This window comes from Cydia fagiglandana, chromosome 7 (assembly GCF_963556715.1).
Source record: "Cydia fagiglandana chromosome 7, ilCydFagi1.1, whole genome shotgun sequence".
Lineage (NCBI taxonomy): Eukaryota > Metazoa > Arthropoda > Insecta > Lepidoptera > Tortricidae > Cydia > Cydia fagiglandana.
Genome location: NC_085938.1, coordinates 4,613,277 through 4,635,696, shown reverse-complemented (window position 1 = coordinate 4,635,696; position 22,420 = coordinate 4,613,277). Strand labels below are relative to the sequence as shown.

The 22,420-nt window shown below is 35.9% G+C and overlaps 1 protein-coding gene across 4 annotated transcripts; it reads right to left on the bottom strand.

Annotated features, from left to right (window-relative positions):
• Positions 1 to 169: 169 nt before the first annotated feature.
• Positions 170 to 21,050, bottom strand: LOC134665709 (proton-coupled folate transporter-like). 4 transcript variants are annotated; one of them, XM_063522668.1, is made up of 8 exons: positions 20,941 to 21,050; positions 12,637 to 13,845; positions 10,903 to 11,056; positions 9,022 to 9,123; positions 7,238 to 7,375; positions 6,282 to 6,365; positions 5,521 to 5,677; positions 170 to 2,641 (listed from the first exon to the last, which is right to left on the bottom strand). In XM_063522668.1, the coding sequence occupies exons 2-8, from the start codon at positions 13,441 to 13,443 to the stop codon at positions 2,485 to 2,487; spliced, it is 1,599 nt and encodes a 532-aa protein (XP_063378738.1). In that variant the 5' UTR covers positions 13,444 to 13,845; positions 20,941 to 21,050; the 3' UTR covers positions 170 to 2,484. The 4 variants fall into 4 exon arrangements, with proteins under 4 accessions (XP_063378738.1, XP_063378740.1, XP_063378741.1 ...); XM_063522670.1 differs by having other exon boundaries at positions 20,937 to 21,042; XM_063522671.1 differs by lacking the exon at positions 20,941 to 21,050 and adding an exon at positions 19,105 to 19,222.
• Positions 21,051 to 22,420: the final 1,370 nt, after the last annotated feature.

Here is a 22,420-nt window from a genome sequence, read left to right as displayed (position 1 = left end):
GTGGAATGTACGTTTGCACCGATTCGCCATAACTTTATTTTTACGAATACAATAGGACAAAAGTGCAGCAAATCACTTAAAATCTACATATTATAAATAGTAGGATAGTACGAATAACTAGTTATGATACTTTGTATTTCTGGGATAATATGGCAAAATAAAACGAAACTTCATGACACTGAAGTATTTTCGGTCATTGACATGATAACTTAAAAAAAGGTCTCTCAAACATTTAATTTCTAACTTATGACAATAACATAATAACATACATTTTTGTGACAAATCTTGAAATATGATCATACTCTCAATGGTAATATGAACATTTTCAACTTTAACCACCTTATTTTTGTGGAAACTATTTGGTAATTATTATTAAAAAACACAATAATTTTGCTGGCATCTCTGGTTTTCTGCCAGAAGTACAGGGTACTAAAAACCAAACAAAATTATTAGTCCGCAAAAGTGAGACGGTTGTAATCCATATTCTAATGATCTATTCAACCAATAAAAAAAAAGGAAATACTTTTGAATACTCTCAATATCAGTCCAGCCCATCGACACCCCATACTTTGATAAATTATGAAAGCCCTTGTTACCAACATTGAGGCATAGAAATAATCTTATCGAATTAAAATGACTGCTGTTGCATTTTGGTGGCACATACCATACTTGCTTTTAACATAGACGTATTATACTTACTTTTCTTTAGGTTGGTATGATTGGTAGTAAAACGTCAAACGTCATTTGAATTGTCGTGAACGTGGAAATACGTGGTTATTTTTTATTGTAATTGGTAAAATAACTTTAGCTGTTATTTAAATGGGGGCCAAATCTTTAAGGAAATGTGAAGTTTGTAGTGGGTGTGTAAGAAGACTAACTACTGACGCATTTTTGGCCAAATTTCCAACTTGATCCGAACAGGTCGGTAAACTGATGTTTGTATGCAATATTTTCATTTTTTACTTTGAGTCGTTAACAGTTACTAATTTAATTAGTTTTAGTCGTGTACAATCCATGATTAAAACGAAAATATTTTGTGAATAAAGTATTTTTAAGTAAAAAACTAAGTAACCTATGACACGAATAGTGTACGACCAATTTTATCGATAATCTCTTTATTTCAGATGTCGATTATGGGCAAAGCTGAGGAAAAGGAAATGAGGATTTGGCGTATTTATTTACCTATTCAAAAGCTGAATGGAAACAAGTTCATTTGTGGAAATCATTCTCCATCCAGTGCCTTCAATAAAAAGGGACCAGATTAAAAAAGAATGCGCGCGAATTCAGCATATTGTAATATGCCTACTTGAATAATAAACTATGTTATTTTTATCATGTAAAATAAAATTGTTTATATATATATAATGTTCTTTTATTTTATTAATAGGTAGTACAGTAGGTAAATACAGCAGCACGTATCGCACATTTATCGATATCGATAAACAGTAGGTACTGGAAGTGTCGAGCCCTAGCGTTGTTTTTTTTGTGTTGGTAGTATTGTGTGGTTTTTCTTTTTTTAACAATTATGGCCTGGATGCGAGATCTTTAAGCCTGTATTTGGTGTGTTGGGATATGTACGTTCATAATTCGGTTCGAGGATTGTTCGAGAGTGCCGACTCTTAAAACGTAGTGATTATATGCTCTTTGTATCAGTCTTCGAAATAGTTGAAGCCAACTCTTCTACTTAACATTCAGGCCGAGATTAAAAATGAAGTATTAAGAATATTCTTACATAATAATATTCTCACATTTTTATTCTTATAATACCTACATATAAATTATATTTTCACTTTTCATATTGCAGTCAACATCAATAACATAGTGACGGCCAAGAGGGTCATATATATATCTGCACACATCCTTATTTCTATGGTAACAAAGACGTTTTACGTTACTTGAAGCTTCCTTCACTAATCAAGCCACATGGTTAAGTTATTTTTGTTTAAAATCACCATGGCTACAGGTAAGTATGAATAAATGGATGAATGAATAATTTGGCTTAATTATAAAGGTTCTTATATGGTAATTACTTCTTGTTTCAATTCGTCGATAGGTCCCTAAATATTTCAAATATTGGTAAATAAATTTGACAGCAGACTAGCAGATGCTCTAGTTAACAATGGTAGAGCTAATGAATTGTTTTGTACCTACAAATTCTTATATAATACTGATTTAAATTAAAGTGAAATAAATGTCTTATAGAAAATGTTTTTGATAAGCCCTAAACTGAACTGATATCTTAACGCCATATTTTTATACAGTGTGTACTTAGGTAATTTTTGAGAAACCCTTGACTTTTTCGGGGTTGAACACATTTTGTAGGATTTGGCGTCCTGAACGTTCGTCATGTTCAAATTTAAAATGTTCTTGACAGTTTAACATTTGCATCTCGAGTAACATGTTTAGAATCAATACTTAAGAGCTATTCAAACAAAACTATCCTGTGCTCAATCACTTCTCAAAATGTGTGAGATAAACCCAAAGTTACTTTATGACTTCTGCATTTTCAATTGGTTCTATATTGGACCTCAAAAAGTCCAGAGGCTCTGCTTTTTTTTCTTCAGCATCTCTTTTCTCTTGTGCTTCGAAAGCGATTTTTCTTGCACTCTTAGATTCCATTTTGATCTTGACATAGAACATTCTGAAAATAAAAATAATATTAATGTAAGTTTCCCGACGAGTTTAAACATATACTTAAATTAGTGTTCTCATATTTTGATGTCCGTTTTGGCCTAAATCTAAATATGACCTCAAAGTCGATGTTTTAACATTCATGTAACGAAATGTTTTTTCGGGGTATGAGTTGAAGTCCGTGTTTATTTTTTTGCTTTGCTCTTGCAACGATTCTTCTAAATCGTTGCGTTCGTTATACATGCGATTAGCTAATACGAAATCAGCTATCATTTAAATGATGTCATTCAGTTCATTTTGCATGTATTTGTTCATATAGGAACATGTATCGGCTTCGTGTTATTAAATAATTTCACCTGCTCATTTGCTTTTAAATTTTGCTTTTAGTTTTAAAGTTTGCATGGAAAAGTTTGTCGTTATCAATGAGAATTACGTCTAGTTTGATATTTATTTGAACTACCCAATTTTGACATGATCCGATCTTACCCAAACATTTAGTGGGATTTTTACATATATTATTTTTACTCTGAATCGCGAGCTTTTTCTATTTTAACTGAGAAAGAAAGTGCCCCCAAAATTTTTGGTCCGTTTGGTTCCAGTTTTCAATACAATCTTCTATGACCGTAACAAAACGGACAACATTATTTTATGAAATTTTGGGGACACTTTTTTTCTCGTATATAATAAAAAAATCCAAAATCTAAAATGCAAGATTGGAGAATAACTTTAAATAGACATATTGATCAACTATTGATATTTTATTAGCAAGCTACTTACGCGCTACTACGGTAAAGGAGTCAAGTAGTCTTCCAACCAATTTCATCATTAGTAAGCCAATTTAGTCATTATTACCTTTTCCGCTGGAGCTATTTTAAGCCGACCTTCTCGTTCAAGATACTGTCCCTACTAGCCACTTTTGCTGAAAGTGGCGAAGTTTAAGTGTTGACGATTAAATTGTCTATGTAATCTCATACGTGATATAACTGAGGACTAGTACAAGGAAAAACACAACTCATTTCAATTCATAAATATTTTTACACGATAATTTTAATTTAAGCACGCTTATGTTTGCGTTAGATCACACTCTAATTTTGGATACAATTTGTTAAGGGGCTGCCCCACGCCAATGACCTTCGATCTGAATCCCTTAGTTTTCTAATGTTTTTTGTAGCTTATCATATTAACAGCAACGGTTTTAAGCAATATATTAGTATCCCATATTTACTTTAAAGTTCATTATCTTCGAGATATTTGGCATCAAAGTTGGAAAATTTTAGGCTAAAAAACTGGTTTTCTGGCCATAACTTTTGCGTGGCGTGTTAACTAGTTTAAAATTAAAACCTTTTACACGATTGTCGAGACTTCAAAGACGAACCCAAATATGTAGATTTCGTACATGTAAGATCCTTTACTGCAAACTAGATACGAAAAAAGTGTATTTTTAGACAATGTTTAATAAATTCATAAAAAAAATAAGAATTCATTTTTTTCAAAATCCGGTGAACATAACCGGAGATAAAAGATTGAAGAACCGATAACCGTTTGTTTTATAATTCTATCTATAGTGCAAAAAAAAAGATACGATTCAAAACTTGTCAAAAATCGATGAAAACCTCGGGTAGCCCCTTAACAGTTGAATTATTTTGAAGATAATTTGCAGTATTTTTTATCATCGATATAATTAAGGCTGCAGTTCGTTGTTGCCGCTGCCGCAGCAGTCAATTTCCTTGATAAATTAAATGACATTCACCGCTGCATTACTGCCGCGATTATGACGTTCATTCCGTCACTCATTTTATCAAAGAATTTGACAGCGGCAGTAACGACGCCGCAACTGTAATGCAATTGGCTATTTTCTACTGTTTAGTCAAATGAGCTTCTTTAGAACTGTCAAAACGATTTGCCATAGCTCCGCAATAATATGAAAACGTGTATTGTGACGTCACGGTCAACTCGCCTACTTTTTATATTTCAATCCGATTTATTGAATAGAATATAATATTTTCGGTAAATAAAGGTAATTGAATATAATTCGCGTTAGACCCGTCTATAATGTGAGTTAATATTATTGAATAGAAGTTGTAGTGAAAAATAACTGCTATCTATGTTTTTCTAATAATAATTTTAAGTAGAGGAAAGTACCCAATTGACATCCAAATGTAGCCGTTAATAGTTTGTTTTTATTTGTCTAACGTAAAATTGATAATTATAGAGTGACATACTGATAATGAATTTAAATTATCCATAGATAAAAAATAATGATTAGATCAAGGCCTGTCACTACCTTGATAACCTGAATTATTACTTATATTTAGCCCGCAAGGCGCGCACGATAACAATATATTTATACTTGTCATAAAAGTAGCTTATTATCTAGTTTATTCAAAAAACATCTAGCAAATAGTTGCCTACATTGTCCCGCAGGAACTGCAAAACCGAACTGAACTGTGAAAAATTGAATAAAAATTAAACTTACAGCACGATAACGGCGGATATGACGAAGACGGTTTCTGGAAACATATTCAGAGTCCGCAAGAACATCCACGTCATCCATGTCCTACATACCACTATACACCTCTTACATACGACTGTAGTAGAAAATGGAACAAAGCACTTACAGCAGCACGATAACGGCTGGTATGATGAACGCAGCACTCATGATGAAGACTGTTGCTAGGAACATGTTGAAGGTCCGCATGCAGATTCATTTGGAATACTCTTACAGACGACTCCATTAGAAAATGGAACAAAATACTTACAGCAGCACGTTAACGGCTGGTATGATAAACGGCGTACTCATGATGAAGACGGTTCCTAGTAACATGTGGTGGTCCGCATGTAGATCCACGTGGAATACAGACGACTAGAAAGATGGAACAAAACACTTACAGCAGCACGATAACGGCTGGTATGATGAACGCAGCACTCATGATGAAGACGGTTCCAGGGAACACGTTCAGAGTCCGCATGTAGATCCACGTGTAGAGCGGCTGGAACACCAGCGCGGCTACTGTCTCCGTGAGGGAGAACAGCGAGTTTACTTTTGCTGGAAGATAAAATAAGTTTTTAGGACAATAGCAAAGTATAAACAGTAATTCCTTGCTCCTTCTCAGCATTTAGTAAATAAACATGAAGTCGATTGAGCTTGTTGGTTGGTGCGAGATGCCCTGCGAGTTGTGTAAGGTTCGTATATGAATAACAAAGAAGTTCGGTTTTTCAAATTGCATAGGCCTTCACGCATCTACATAGAACATGACAGTAGGTATTTTAGAACAAAGCGTTACTTTGGGAGATTTCCGCAAAGTAACGCCTGATTCTATTAATTGTTTGATAACTGTTTAAAAATAATTGCTGTACCCACAGGTAGGTCACCACAGGTACATCTTGTAATTTTGTATCAGGCGATGCCACTTTGCGCTATGGATCCTTGTGCTAACCTTAATCCCAGACCGAGTGTAGTATGGAAACAAAAACAAAAGATATTTCGCGACTAAAACCATTACTTTGCCCTCAAAATGAAATGTAATTTGTAACCTGGGAAAAGAGCCAAGGCTTCATAAACTAGAATAAGCTCAGTTTATCGAAAGAACGAGGTTGCTGCTCCCGCTATATGTAGGACTATGGTATGAACATTTGTATTGTATGTATACCTGTCTCATCTTTTTCCACCAATTTCGAAATAATGGATCGCAGCGATGTGAAGGTACTCGCGTTGAAAAACTCGACGACAGGAACTGTAACAAAATTAAACATCAAATTTAAAATATAAAAGAAATCGCTGAAAATATAGTACATTATGGCCCAGGCCCCAGTTGCACTAACCTCATTTAACAGACCGATTAACGTCAAACAACACTAAAGTATGAAATTTCCCATGCAGTAAATTTTTGCGAGCGCTTTAACGGTGACAGATGATTTGGTGCAACTGGCCCTATGCCGATTGCAGATTATCAGAATTTCATAATTGGAAACAAATAAATGACAGAGAAGGTACGGTTTCAAAACTTTACAACGGGTTTTTTTTCAATTTGTTGACAAGGCGGCAAAGGATAAAAAAAATACACGCAAACTGTTATGCAAAAGAGAGTTAGGAGGTCGCGAAAACTGTTTTCAAGTGAGAAAAATATTAATCATGTCAAAGGAAATATTAATCATGTTACATCGTGTGACAAAGATAAAACATAGAATCGACTTATATTTAAAGATCTAGGCTACGTAATTTTAGCATACTTACATTAGAAAATACTCCACTGACAAGAGTGTTTAAATCGACGATGATGATGATTATGACGTGCTACTTCGCCCTAAAATATCACATATCGTATGTCGTATGACTTTCTACAGTAACTCCGTATTTCCAAATCCACCACTTAAATGATTGACAGTCCCTAACCCTGTGCGTTTCTCCAGAAACTTCTCTCGCACACCTATTGATGGATTAACGGGGTATTTCAGGACCGATACGCCCTTCCAATCTCAAAGGCATAGCACTTATAACCTTTATGGTCTTGCAGGTAACCATAGGCGACAGTAATTGTTTACCAACAAGCCGTCGTCTGCTCTTTGGCCTCGTGTATCATTTAAAAAAAAGCTTTATTTTATTTACCCAGATACATCTCGATATCAGTAGTGACGAAAGCAATCCAAATGGAGCCGACGAACTTGCTCATGATGGAGATGGTGCAGAGCAACGAGTCTTCGACCTGTAGCTTCTTGCTGAGTACTGTTATTGTGAACATTGCACCTGGGAACAATAAACAGATACAAGTTTATATCTATACGAGTCACGTATACTTATGATTCAAATCTGCCTTTGGAGTCAAGTTTACTTCTTCTTCTTCCTCGCGTTATCTTCCTCATGAGAGCCTGGGGTCTGCTTGACAACTAATTTGAAGAATTTACGTAGGCGCTAGTTTTTGCGAAAGCGACTACCGTCTGACCTTGCAACCCAGAGGGGAAGGGGACTAGGCTAGTTATTGGGATTAGTCCCGTTTCCTCACGATGTTTTCCTTCACCGAAAAGCAACTGGTAATTATCAAATTTCGTAAATAAGTTCCGAAAAACTTATTGGTTCTAGCCAGGGTTTCAACCAGCGATCTTCAGATAGCCTTAGTGAGCTTAGGTACTCATACTAGATCGATTTGTGTAAGATCGACCCATAATATTTCTTTATTAATGACGACGCCTATGAAGCCGATGGGCCCGGTTTCAAATCCTGGTGAGGGCATTTATTTGTGTAGTTAGCACAGATATTTGTTCCTGAGCCATCGGTAATTTTATTTCTAATTTTATTTGTGGCTTTCCATCAGAGTAGGATTCTTAAGCTTTGTGTGGATAAGGGTGGTATTCCGCCTATCCAATTTATTTGTCCAATGTGTATTGCGTCTCACATTTTGCTTTAATGAGAGAGTGAGACGCACTGATATTGGACGAAGAAATCGGACAGGTGGAATACCACACTGCCGTGTCACGCCAAACTCCGTTAACTCGAGTTACATGAGTTACGGATAACCAGTCTAAATCGTCTTAAAAACCATTAAATATATATCTTCTAAAAGAAAATTTTGAAAATCTTCATTATTTACTGAGAAAACCATATGACTAACTCATGTAACTTCATTTTTTTTGCCGATGGCGTCAGGCACAACTCAGTTAACTTGAGTTGTATGACTGACACAACCAAAATATCAACATCGTTTCTTAAGTTACCGGAGTTAGGCATGACTGGCCGAGCGCTTGATTTATACGACAACAATATTGGCATAGTAATACGTGTCACATTTGATCACGCGTATGTCATGTAACTTGACTTACATGACTTCGTGTGACCACTATAGTATGGAAGAGTTGATCATGCGAAATCATTTAATTCGAATAAAATGAAAACTATTCAATTATGCGAAAAAAAAATTAAAGGGCCCAATCTGTGACCATATTTCCTACATGTAGATAAGAAAAAATAAAATAATTACGTCGAACCGTCAACGATAACAGCATTTGAATCTTTAAAACTTTTAACGTAATTATCTCAAACTCAACTTTTAAAGTTACATGAGATGCGCGTGACACGGCAGCACAATAAGGAACCTTTCCATAAGGAAAGGGTGCACATGGAGCATAAGGATCCTTCTCTGATGGAAAGCCACTAATGTTTTGATAACATTTTGTTGTGCTCCTTAATTGAAGTATTGTTAGGCGTGGCTCATTCCGCGATTTCGTCGCTTTGCAACAGTTAGCTACATCCGTTACACACCAATTTTGGTGGCTAGCCATAAGCCGTGAGTGGGGCTGCTGTCGCCACCTAGCGGCCATATCTGTCCTGATCGTAACAAACGATTATTATTACTATTATTTATTCTGTGGCATTGTACCGAGTGAGATTATACTAACCAATAGAATGCAACACGATGGAGTAGCTGGTGAAGACCCCGTATTTTACCATGTCCCAGTTGAGTTGGTTTCTCAAGTACAGGTAAAATACCGAGTGTTCCGCTGAAAACAAGAAATGTATCATCATTAGTTTCAATAAAACAAATAGTTAAACAAACGTTCATTCTAACTAGCCATACTGCTTTAAATTTTTTATTATAATTCTTTATTCATAAATATGTAACTAAGTAGAGTTGATACCAAATTATAGGCTATTAGATAAGAGTGGCGACGTGTTGTGAAGCTTGCCACCAACACCTGAAGTGATGACCACGACCACTCTGTCAAGAGTGATACCGACGAAGAAAGAGTTGATACCGCCAAACGAGTTGGAACACTATTCGCAAACTTCTTGTTGATGTTAATAAAAACAAAAGATTTTGACGAATGGGGTTGGCCGGTGGAAGTTTTTAGCAGATGGCGCCATCATAGCTTGCCCTGTCAATCCCCAGAATTGTGTAATTTTTTTGTTTTTTTAACACCCTGAATGCCAGCTCTTTAAGCCAAATCTCATAGAAAAAGGGGCAAGCTATGATGGCGCCATCTATGCAAACCTTTGACAGTTGCCAACCTCATTGAGAATATCCTCCTTTTATTGTCAAAATGGCAGTAGACCTACATGCCCTTTCTGACTTATCAATTTGTTATTGTTTTCGACCTTGACGATCGTCTTCGTGATTGGTGCGCTTCTTACTTTCATTCATTCACTCCATTTTGCTTGCACCAATCAGTGTAAGCGATCTTCGTCGTATCAAAACAGGATCGCAACTGTATCAAATTGTTAAATCAAAATCAGGCTCATGGTTCTGGAGGTTTTACCGTATCAGTTCAGCTATGAGGGATTCGTAGATTGAGTGGCTTGAAAATTAAGAATATTCTTGAATTCACATAAGAAGAATAAGAATAACAATAAATTTATTGAGACTAACTAAGAATACAGCGCACATAAATTACATTCGCTCAACTTATGAACTCCATCACAGAATTTTTTTACAGTACAAATACTTATGGTCCCACTTTCCGTGCCTATGTCAAAAGTTTAAAAGGCCATATGTACCTACTGTAAAACGTTGTACGATAACGTGCGAATAGGTGATTCGCACGTGCATATAATGTTAATTTTTTAATACAGTTGCTCAAAAAGTGCTACTTTACGTAGCTGTTTAGCGTGCGGAAAGTTGGTTATCTCGAACTAGTGCTTTTTACTTTTCCAATTTTTTTAAATTTATACTTGTTCCAATTCACGACTACTTATTGATGAGTGTTAATATTAGTTTCCTTTAAACGTCGTAATCAGCATAAAAACCTACCGTTAATGTAAGAATACGAAAAATATTACATATTTCATATTTAATTACTTACCTCTTCATCATTATAACACGTTTATTTTTTAATATTCAATATTGAAAATTCCGTTCTTAATAAGTTGACTGAATGGAACGGAATAGCTGCCAAACGCCCATAGATATAATATACTTAAAGACGACGTCTAACCGAGCTGTCACTGTTACCACTTTTGTTTAGTGTACGATTAACAATGTTTTTCTTATTTTTTCGCAACTGTATTAAAAAACGTCGTTCGATACACGTGCGGAAATGTCATTCTTCACTCGTCCCGAGTCTTGCCACTCGCCTGCGGCTCGTGGCAAGATATCTCGGTACTCGTGAAGTAATGACATACCTTCCGCACTAGCATCGAAATGTACTATATCACCACTCGTTTCGAATTTCCTCTTTTCCGCACTTGTATCGTAAATAAATATTTTTTATAATTTTACTTACACATACCAAGACTCATTTTGGGTCACCGCGCCAACAAAGTAAGTAAGTAAGTTTACTTACACATGCTAGGCCCGTAAAGTATGAATACGCAGAACAGAGTGAGTAGTACTTTTGTTCTTCCGTTGCTTTCCCGTTGCCGATAGGCCACAACCACTGTATCTGATACATGCGTTACATCGAAGAAGGACACGTGTCCTTGCTTCTCTCGTTCTATCTGTTGAAAATAAAAAAATGGAGTTTAAAACAAGTTACCATGTTAGATATGTAGATTTTTACTTAACTAAGGGCTCCTTTAGGCGATGCGAGTACTCGCATGCGAGTTTCATTACATTGCGGTTTTTGATAGGTCGATCGAATTGGACGTAACCAACAGTCCACAATGAAACTAAAATCGCATGGGAGTTCACGCGCCATCTAATGGTAACATTCCATTTCTAACCGCAGCTGCACTACCGGAACTGAACGCGTCGCTGTCATTGTCAATTTCCATAGTAAAATGAACAGTAGGTAATGCAGCTGTTTTTGGAAATGGACTGTCACCTTTAATTAACCCTAACATTTACCAAGCAGGGGAGTGAGGGGACCATTGAGCAGTCGGGAGGCTCGGGCGCTCCCTTGTAAATCAGTATAATTTAAAAACATCAGTAAATCGGGACCTTCTGACTGATCAATAGGCCCCTAACTTCCCAACTCGTGTCAATATACTTATTGCATAGGATTCTGCCTCGTTATTCCTATAACTCTTAAAATATACTTGTGACATTTTTTTTCTATATTTGACTAAAATCAGACTAGTTTTTTTTCGAATACGTTATGAATCAAAAGGCGCCAATAATATGCATTTATATTGTAGTAGGAAATAATAAACAAAATTATCAATCAAATTTAATGTCATTAAACAACACACGTGCAGTCGTGCACGCCACACACGTGCACACGTGCTGGCGTCACAGGCAAATGTAACTAAAGCTATCTAATGTAAATAATTATGACAATTGTTTATTTCCTCAAATTAGCTTTGAAACTGTTAAGTTTACTCCTAACTAGGTAGATATAGCCCATATGGTGCTTAAAAGAACTTGAACAAAAATATAAAATAACATACTATCTCTTTAATATTCGTTAGCAACAATCTGGAATTCTATACTTTTAATTAAAAAAATAATTTTCCTAATTGGTCAGTATTGGAATATGGTCGAATCGATATCCTAGTATCCTACTCCTTTTTTTAGAAGTCGGTTAAAAACAACGCGATTTAGACATTCAGGCAATTAAATAGTTCCAATGTTGTAAAATCTTGTGCTTTGGCCGAATAACCATGTCATTCAAACATATGGCAAATAAGTCAATGTGAAGAAGAAATTTCCAAAACATATCCCCAAGTAAAAAACTGTCACCTCATCAAATTATTTCTATTGTTTTTAAGGAAACAATAAAAATCTGTCATACATGTAGTGTCCTCTAGACGTCATTATCGTAGGTATAGGTTATTGATAATAAGTAATTTAATTTAATTACGCTTAATACCTTCAATTGTTAAAGATATCATTACTAAACCCTTTTTAAATTCGGACATAATGCGCCTGTATTATGTTTAGGTACTTAAATAACGGCAGGTGAAGATACTAGTGGGTAAAAAGCTGATTAATATTAAATTGATTTTTAGGGAGTATAATAAAATTTTGTGAGGAAAGACCTTCCTATCTTTATAAAATATTTGTCAACATATTTTAGGTTATCATGTAGATAATGAATATAGGTAAGGTACATATATATAGGTATAAAATCACTTACCACAGGAAGGCCTTTGTCTCGTAACCACTGTTCGGGCTCTTTTAAGCAAAAACATCCGTATGCAAGAATAACAATGAACGCCACCAAAGTCACACTGAAAATACCGTAGTATCCCATGTTCTTCAATAGATATCCACTTATACCGATCCCAAGAGGGAGACCAGCTGTCATACAGAAGTTCACAAGACCCACTCGAAAAGTCCTCGTTTCCACTGAAGTGATGTCACTGATATAACTGAATACGCCAAGAAACATAGTCACCCAACTGCCGGTAAATGCAGGGAATATAGTCTCCATCAACACAGTAATTTCAACCGGGATTTCGTAGAAGAAGTATACATTGATTAGGTTGCTGATAGACGTCAGTATTTCTCCGAGAATGGGGAGCAATATACATATTTTCCGTTTTCCTGTTCTGTCACTCCACGCTCCTAAAAATATTATGATCATACACGGAATCGCTGTCTGCACCAGTCCTCTCCAAATGTCGATAGACGAGATCAGTTTCTGTACCTCTTGTTCGTAAAATGTGTAGTTATTGCTGGTTTTCTTTATCAGAGCGTCACAGATTTCGTCACCGAACCCTTTGTTGACTCTGCAAGCTTTGTCTAAATTAAAATTTCCCATTGCAAATCTGGAGATCACGCTTGGTATAATAAGTCCTGCTAGCATAGGTTCAACTGTTATGTTATCTTTGATATATGCAAGCTTTTCTTGGAATGTTTTTTCTTTGAACTGTTCATTTTTTTGATCACGTAATGGATCATCTTCTAATTTTTCTGTAGATTTTTTCTTTTCTTCTGCCATCGTGATGTGGTATGTTATGAACTGCTTATCTATCACTACTCTTTCGAGTGTTGTATTGTGAGCCGGCACATTATTGACTGATTAGCTAGTTCGATATCAATTACTTACTCAAAGTCGGAGATAATTATAGATCTCTCTTTGATAGCAAGATTTGTTTTACAAATGCTCGTACGCTTCTCACTAATGATAATTATGTACGCTTTATTGCGATGTACCTTTCTGTTGATAATGTTGTTATCCTTTCTACTATTTAACAATACATTGCAACCTTTTCTTTCATTAGATAATGAAAACACGTGTTAATTAGTATTTGCCAATTAGTGAAGTATTGTTTGTTTTGTTATTATAATATTCGCTTTCCTAGTAGGTAGGATTAACTACATGTCAATATTATATTATTATCTGAAACAAAAAAAGACAAATTAATAACGCTAATCTAATCGCACACAAATTCTATACGAGTACCATCGCCCACACTGTTACTTGTCCATCGGTGGACCTTATTACAAAAGGCATAAGGTCCACCGATTTACAGTAAAGACTGTTGCTGTTTGTATGTACCTAGTAAGTTGTTTACAAAATTCACGTTGTTCTTAATTAAGTAGGTACATTTTCAATAATTAGGCCAAAAATAAGCGATTAAAAGTATTTTTGTTATTAAGGGCTGGAAACTGCTGCCCAATTAGGTAATGACATGGTCCCTATAAGACAACAAGGTATGTTTCCGTGACTTCGTCAGACTAATGATAACGGCATCAATTCTTTGTACTTCTCGTCTCTTGTCAACGCCTGTTCGGATTTTATATTTTCGACATGTTTATTTAAAGATACTGACTCTTGATGATGGTAAAATGTTGCCAGTGTTTAAGAACGGATGTTTAATAGATTCAGACCAAGTTAAGTCTGCAGCGGATTTGATAGCCCACGCAGTGCAAGTGTTATTTATACGTCACTGTCAAATCCGCTACAGACTTTTCTTGGTCCGACACTACTTATTTTAAAGGATTCGAGGTTTACGTCTCACGATTGCTGTTAATTCGTTACTCGTTTCGATACAGGGGTGTTTATTTAGGTTCTATCACAAAAAAAGAAGAGTTAAAATTCGATGCTGCCTCCTCTTTACTCTGTAACTATTTAGGAAGTAAATAAAACGATGGTTAGTTAGACTGTTTTGCGACATATATTTTTTGTTAGATTTCTACGTTACTCACTGTAATGACAAGTTTCTCAACCGTGTAACTGCGCATGCCAGTTGCGACTGCATTCCTGACCGTTGCTGTCTCATTTCATATCATTAAACTGTGCATCCAACTAAAACGTTCGTATCATGGCCTGTACCAATGCTGTAATTGGTAACAAAGCGCAAGCCTACCGAACGGTCAGGAACTGCATTAGAAATATGAATAGAATCAGGCGTTACTTTGCAGAAATCCGTATTAATTTATACCAACTACTTTGCAAATCCCCGAAAAGATAACGTGCTAGTCAATCAGCGCTAACCCGTTATACTTATTTCCGTATTCTTACATGCAATTAATGTTCCCCTCCCACCGCAAAAATAATTTAATATATTGGTATAATTAACGACATTAGAACATTTGGAATATTTTTTATTTATTTATTTATTTAGATATTTAAATCAGTTAATACGGCCCATATTACAAATACCTTACAGACTAACAAATTATAATATGTATACCTATTGATTTGACCGATGCATGAGCCAATCCAACTTTTTTAACAGCGGGAAATGTGTTTGTTAATACGTATATCGAAAGCTGCGGGCGGGGTAGGTTATATATATGGAGAAGAGATAACTATCAGTGATAAAAAATGTTTATCATGTGGACCGTTTTTTGAAGTCAAAATCGTACTAAGAGCTTTGTCCATTCTGTCCCTGCTCCACTTGAAATGTCATTTGAAAATTTTATTTCATACCAATCCCTACACTGTCAATGGCAATGTCATTCTCACTGATTGTGTGGTTTGTAATACGCGATGGTTGGTTCAATTGTCGTAAAGCAGTCAAATATAATCTAGTCCTTTGTGTGGGACCTTTTGTATGCGAAATCAACTCGTTGTACCATTATAGGTCTCGGTCAATAGAACGTGTCTCGTGGCAGCTATTCTAGAAATAAACATGTATAACATGTAGGTATCTTATGAGTATGAGTATGTAAGTGTGTGATGGCAACTACATCTGCATAACTTTTGGAGAATTTGCAGCATTGACGTGGGCGCTATCACTGTCAATTTCCTTGATAAAATGATTGCGGTATTGAACGTTTTAACCGCGGCAGTAATGCGGCAGTGAACTGATTTTAGGTATTTCCGCTCTGTCGCTCTTGTAAATTCGTACGTAAGTGTGACAGGGAGGCAACACGTCGAACGTGGTTCGCGGTAGGCCCTCAGTAACTATCACCGCAACAGTAATGCAGCTGCCATGCCATCCGGATGTGTAACCTTTATGACTGTTTTCGTTTGTTGTCTGGAAATACATTTTATTCATTTGCTTATTTTTATAAGAGAAATTAGCGATGTCGACTATTAGGTAGGTATATTTAAATAAATAAATGTACCACTATGTACGAAATAAAGCACCGAAAATTATTACAAAACGCAGACGCAGTTATTTTTGTTGCTAAAAAAAATTTGGTAATACGTATTATTAATTTTCTACCCTAATACAAATAACATAAATTCAATATTTATAATATGCCACCGATTTGTATCTAATGATGCTTGGTGCAGCAAGGGAGAAATACGAAATATTATATGAAAACCATCTGTAACCACTGTAAATAATATCAGAATTGTATTTACAATAGTGTTGCGTCTGAATTGATAGGGATCTGTAGACGCTTTAATTATTTTATGACTTTATAATACATTATTGCGTAAATTACACCAGTAAATGACATTGTATGATTACATGATACCTGTAATCTTTAGCTGTTTGCACGTTTCTATGCATTTATTACGCGTTCGCGTCTGTTACTATTATTGGCCAAGGCCATAAAATAGATAAAAGCAGACACTTCATACAGAAATAGAACTGTCTAACAAAATTCATGTTTGACAACTGAAGGTTGCCCATGAGTCTTCATTTTTCATTGCAGCTTTATAAGGTGATCATATTCTTTGCAATTTGGAAAATTCTAGGGTACAATACTGGCAATCCCGTTGCTAGGGAGGTTTCGGGATTATACCGAGCAACTTTTACTATGGGACCAACCCCAAAATCTATAAAAAAAAATTCTGGCTGGTCCATTTGGTTTGGGTTTTGGTTTGGTTTGGAGGTTAAATTTTGTTGTTAAATACCTATTATAATACGCAGTAGCAGTGAGCCTTAAACATTAAATTTGTTCATGATTTGACATCGTTATGGATCACGCGCACACTTAATTTGTAGGTGCGCGGTGATTGCAATAATAACACACTTTGAACTGGCATTTAGATGGTATTTATCACTAATAGCGAAAACCGCATACTTCCGCTTGCGACATAAAAAAAAACTTCTAAAATATGTAATTTTCTTTTTTTCGCCGTTTCATATCCGGTTTGTGCAAAATTTACATCTATTAGAAATACTACTACTACTACTATATACTTTAAAGAAATTATTAGCAGGCGTGGAAAATGCCCCATTGTCATTGCTTCATTATTACTGTAATTTTGACAATTTTCAGACGAAATACGCCATATTTAATATGAAGGTGTGCAAAATTCGTGTTAATAGTGCATAAACTGTATTCTAATCTGATGTTTTTATTCTGCCCCATCACCCAATAGGTAACGGTCGTAACCACCATTGGAAAATACATTCAATTTTAAACTGTATATTTGGAGAACAAATTCGAAATTCAAATGCGTGAAGGGAAGCTATTGTACATAGGTTTTCAAATAATACGATTTGACTATTACGGAATAATTTCGATGTAGGTACGCTAAATTACCATCAAATTATAGTATTATTATAACTGAGCATGAATTAAAATTTTTAATTATGTACCTACAGTGAGCTGCAAAAATGCATGGACACGTTAATGAAATATAATCGGTGGGTACCGACAGCCTCGCAGGTGATAGAGAGAGATAACTACGCTACTTGAACGATTGGTAATTGGCATCTTGTCTACGGACCCCGTAAACCATTGTATTTTACGGTAACAAAGCAGGCGCTGCCCCCTACGGGTCACGCACGCTCGTTGGAGCCTGCACTTCGCATCAATGAAAAAGCCAAAGGTTTCTGTGCTGTGCCCGAAAGGTTACGCATTATCACCTATTTTAACCGCTAGCGAGCTGACAACTTACGCTACGTCTTACGTAGGCGAACAACGCGCGAACGCGGCGCGGCGCGGCGCGGCGAAATCAATCCTTTGATGCCCATAGAAGTGTCCTACGTAAGCGATCTCGTTGCGAACGCGGTGCGGCGCGATTTGCACGCGAATGTCAGGCGGCGCGGCGCGGCGCGGCGCGGCGGCGGCCGCTTTCGCCGCGCCGCGCCGCGCCGCGTTCGCGCGTTGTTCGCCTACGTAAGACGTAGCGTTAACCCGTGCACCGTGGGGCCACAGAACGCGCGCACGCTACGAGCGCGAGCGTGCACGCTTGACGCTCATGCTGACCGCCATACATTTGTTTTAACCAATGTATGGCGTATGTAAACAATGTATACCGGGTGTGGCCTAATATAATATGAGCAAAAAATTAAACTGTAGGCTGTACTCCAACATTTGTCAGCGATTTCTAAAAATAACTTGCGGTTTAATTTTTAATACACTTTAAAATTTATTCTAAGACGCAATGTATTGCGAATTCTGTTATGTTTAAGGCGTGACAAGCAACGTCAATCACAATGATATGTCGTGGCGATGGCGTCCATTGAAGATAATATTTATTTTGTATGAAAAATGGGGAGTCTAAATACCTACTTCATAAATTTTAAAAGTTGTTGAACAAAAGTGTCACCGTTTGAGGAGTACAGAGAGAGAGAGAGAGCAAATAATTAAAACATAGATTCTGTTTTAATTATTTGCTCATGTTACAGGCCACACCCGGTATAGATTCCTAGCAACTGGTATATTGCTAATTAGAGAATGCCAGCGCCATTTTTACGGGATGTGTTGAAGTGTACAATTCTTTGTTTGCATTCTTGTCTATACATAGATACAAGTAGGTATACAATAGTACAGTTCGTAATTAATTATGAAATATGTGATGCGTTAAACTTTCAAAGGTGCTAATGAGTTCAGGTGTTTGAGTTCATTCGGGACTCGAATATTGTCAAAAAACATAGATTTTAAAAATTATTGTGCGTCTTTCCCGTATACGGGTCATATGGGACAATTGAGTTTCGGACATTTCAGAGTAACAGCACCCAGGACGTAAAGACGGGCATTTTCACTTAACTGTGTATCATTAACGGCCGGTTAGCAATCGTCACAAAATTGACGGTCAATGTCAAATCCCATACATTTACATTGTAAATACACGCGAGAAAAGTGCCGGTTATGGTGTTGAAGTTTGGCTGGTCAAAAGATTGGGCTACTGCTGCGAGGTCCGGACACTGCCATAACAATGTTTATACACGTTTATAAATATTAATATTATTGGATGAAAACTTAGGTACCTATTACTATTATTTATTATTAAGGACATTACCTTCTCCTCACATAATGCACTTGTTTCAAGAGGTTTATCGTCCTTATTTACCGCACTCACAACCACTTGTCTGGCCGTTATCACTCACAGTGCAGGTGCCTGTTGTATAGAGTGTCTACACAATGTCTGAATACACATTCAATCGATTAACTACTTGACCGTGCGTTGGGCAATTTCCTATCTTGGCAGTATCTTGTAGGCGACGGATATGCTTATGTCATATATATCGGAGCATCGAAGGCGCTCACAAATATCTGAACACGCCTCTATTGTCAGGGCGTTAGAGTGCGTGTTCAGATATTGTGAACACCTTGGCCGCTCCGATATATCTGATGGCAACTGTTCAAGAAAGTATTTGTACAGCTAGCTGCAAAATTGCATGAATACATAATGGATGATTTCATTCATAAAGTGGCCACGAAATTCTGCGGCTGGGCTTACCCGACTAGCGAATTAATAGAAATTTAATTTTACAAAATTGATTTTTAGTGATCTGAAACTGTAGGATCCCTCCGTCTGTCTGTCAAATCTATATCAAGAACTGCTGTAGATACACAACTGAAAATTTTTCAGTGTGTTTTACTATTGCCGCTAAAACTATAAATACAAAAACAAAACCGGGCAAGTGCGAGTCGGACTCGCGCACGAAGGGTTCCGTACCATAATGCAAAAAAAGGCAAAAAAAAAACGGTCACCCTTCCAAGTACTGACCCCGCCCAACGTTGCTTAACTTCGGTCAAAAATCACGTTTGTTGTATGGGAACCCCACTTAAATCTTTATTTTATTCTGTTTTTAGTATTTGTTGTTATAGCGGCAACAGAAATACATCATCTGTGAAATACATCATAGGAAAAAGTTCAATTCGTCACATTTTTTATAGTTACAGTTTTCTCTTGACATGGAAAATAGAGCGGCTGGAAAAAGCCGGCCCTATTATTCTTTACCCTAATAATAATTACAGTAGGTAAGCTAATATAACTAATAATGACTTGCAATATTTAGGTGTTTACTAATTTTGTGACCGACCGATAAGGATGTATTATCGCCATAGATAAAATATCCTAGAAATAAATAAAAAACAATTCATTGACTCAGACTGAGCAAGTCTAATAACCACTTCGGTTCGCGTGATTAAAGTCTAAAACACTTTTCAAGATAATAATATGATTATGAACAAAATATTTTTTGGGAATGCGATCCGAATCTTATACTGGTCACTTTATACCGCTTATACTGAATGTAAATAATTTGTCATAGCTAAATCATTTAGTATACTCCATACGTATTGATTGCAGTGTAACGTACGAAACAGAATCTAACAAAATATTGTTCTGTGTTTACGGGTATAAGTGTGTACCTACATGTATACTCGTATTACGAGTAGGTAAAACATTTTATTGGAAGAGTTTTTAATAAAATACCACTTTTTAGTATTTGAACGATAATCTTATCGAAAAGCTACTTATTACTATTCGTTTCAAGCAACTAAGAACATCTTGATGGATATCCTAAACCCCAACCAATATAAAGCCACCATAAACTTTGTGCAAAAAATACCCTATAGACTGAAAGTTCCGGTTGAAAAGTTTGTAGGATTCTTGCAATTATCATCTAAAAACATCGAATAAGAACGAAATAAATAAAAATCATATAATTATAATTAATTTTTTTGCAAAACTGTATCTTTACTGAGCTATTAGCTACTTTCATGCAGTACCTAACAAAATCGGAGCATTCATGCATATTATAGAATTTTGTTTACTGAAAAGCCCATCGTACAGCTGGTTTATTTCTCCCCACGTGCGCCAAAAAAATAGAATACTTTACTTACTTACATTTTTACATTTCGAATACTGAGTTCTTATGACACTAAAATGGCGTACGTTGCACTAAGCCGTATCGACGGCGACTGGTGGTTGTGTAACGTTTGATGTTTCAAACAGGTTTGACGCAGACACAGTGGAAATAGAAAAGTAGGTTTTCAAATTAAAAATACAAGCCTGAATGCGACGCCACGTCGTCATAGCAATGGTTATTTTTTAAGGTTCCGTAAAAGGAAAATAATTGAACCCAAATGTCCCACATATGATCACTTTGTTCATCTATCCGTCTGTCAAGACTCTTTTTCTCAGGAACGCATGGACTCGTGGGGTATCAAGCTGAAATAATAATGAATACCCCTTGGAGTAGTGAAAAAATCAAACTTCAAGACAACGCAAACTCAAGATAAGCCCATTAATGCTCCGTTTTTGGTGCACATTTCGATGCTCTCGCAAGGTTTAGGGTTATTATTAACAAAAATAAAATAAAAATAATCAAAGTAAAGTAAAAAATAAATACCTATAAAATAGCTTATAAAAAATTATACACTTTTATTTCAATAGGAAATTATTCTTAATATCACATATTTCTAGTGTATAATCTAAATGAGTCAAATTAATTAACCATATAAAATGTTGCTTGGAAAATAACTACTGTTCTGTTTTTACTGTGGTCAGGCTAACAGTTGATTTGGATTATAATTGATGTCGCCAATTGCAGATCCGTGAGAGGCTTATGTAAAAGTAGGTATTAGAAAATAATCTGAATTGAAAAATTTAAAAAATTTAAAAAAAATGCGAGATCTTAAAGCAGGTTAGATTTGACTTGGCCAGTTTTCATTACATCAGTCATTTTATAAAGTTATTCAACATATAGATTTTGTAATTCTGATAAAAACTGGCCAAGCCAAATCTAACCTACTTTAAGTACTCACATTTTTTTTAAATAACAGCAATTGTTATAGGTATCCAATAAAGCAAAGAAATAGAGTTTAATACTTGTTTATAATGTTATTTTGTTCCTATAAATACATATTTGGATTTTGCATAGAACTTATTGGCACTCATTTAGATCTCCATTCTTTTTGCGGCGAACCCCACAGCCAAGCATAATTTTTATATTGAACTTGGCTCTCCTTTTTTACATTTATGTTTTTGATGGGATATCAATACTTTTTGTAAAGAAAACTAGGCAGGTATTGAGATTTTATGTCTTTTCTTGTGTTTCCGCTGCATGTTTTTTACTTCTGTTCTTTGTATTAATTATGTGGTGCCGCGCGCCGCCAACGACACACCGTTGGCCGGTTGGTTAGCGCGTATTACAGATTTTTTGTATGAAAACCCCCCCTATTTTTAACTTTTTTTATTTTTAGATTTTTCCTACGCTTACACACAATTACCGAGCTGGATTCCAAATTTCATCCTTCTAGGTCATCTGGAAGTAGGTTAGGTTTAGGTACTTATATCAGTCCCAATAAAAAATGGTTTTTTTGTA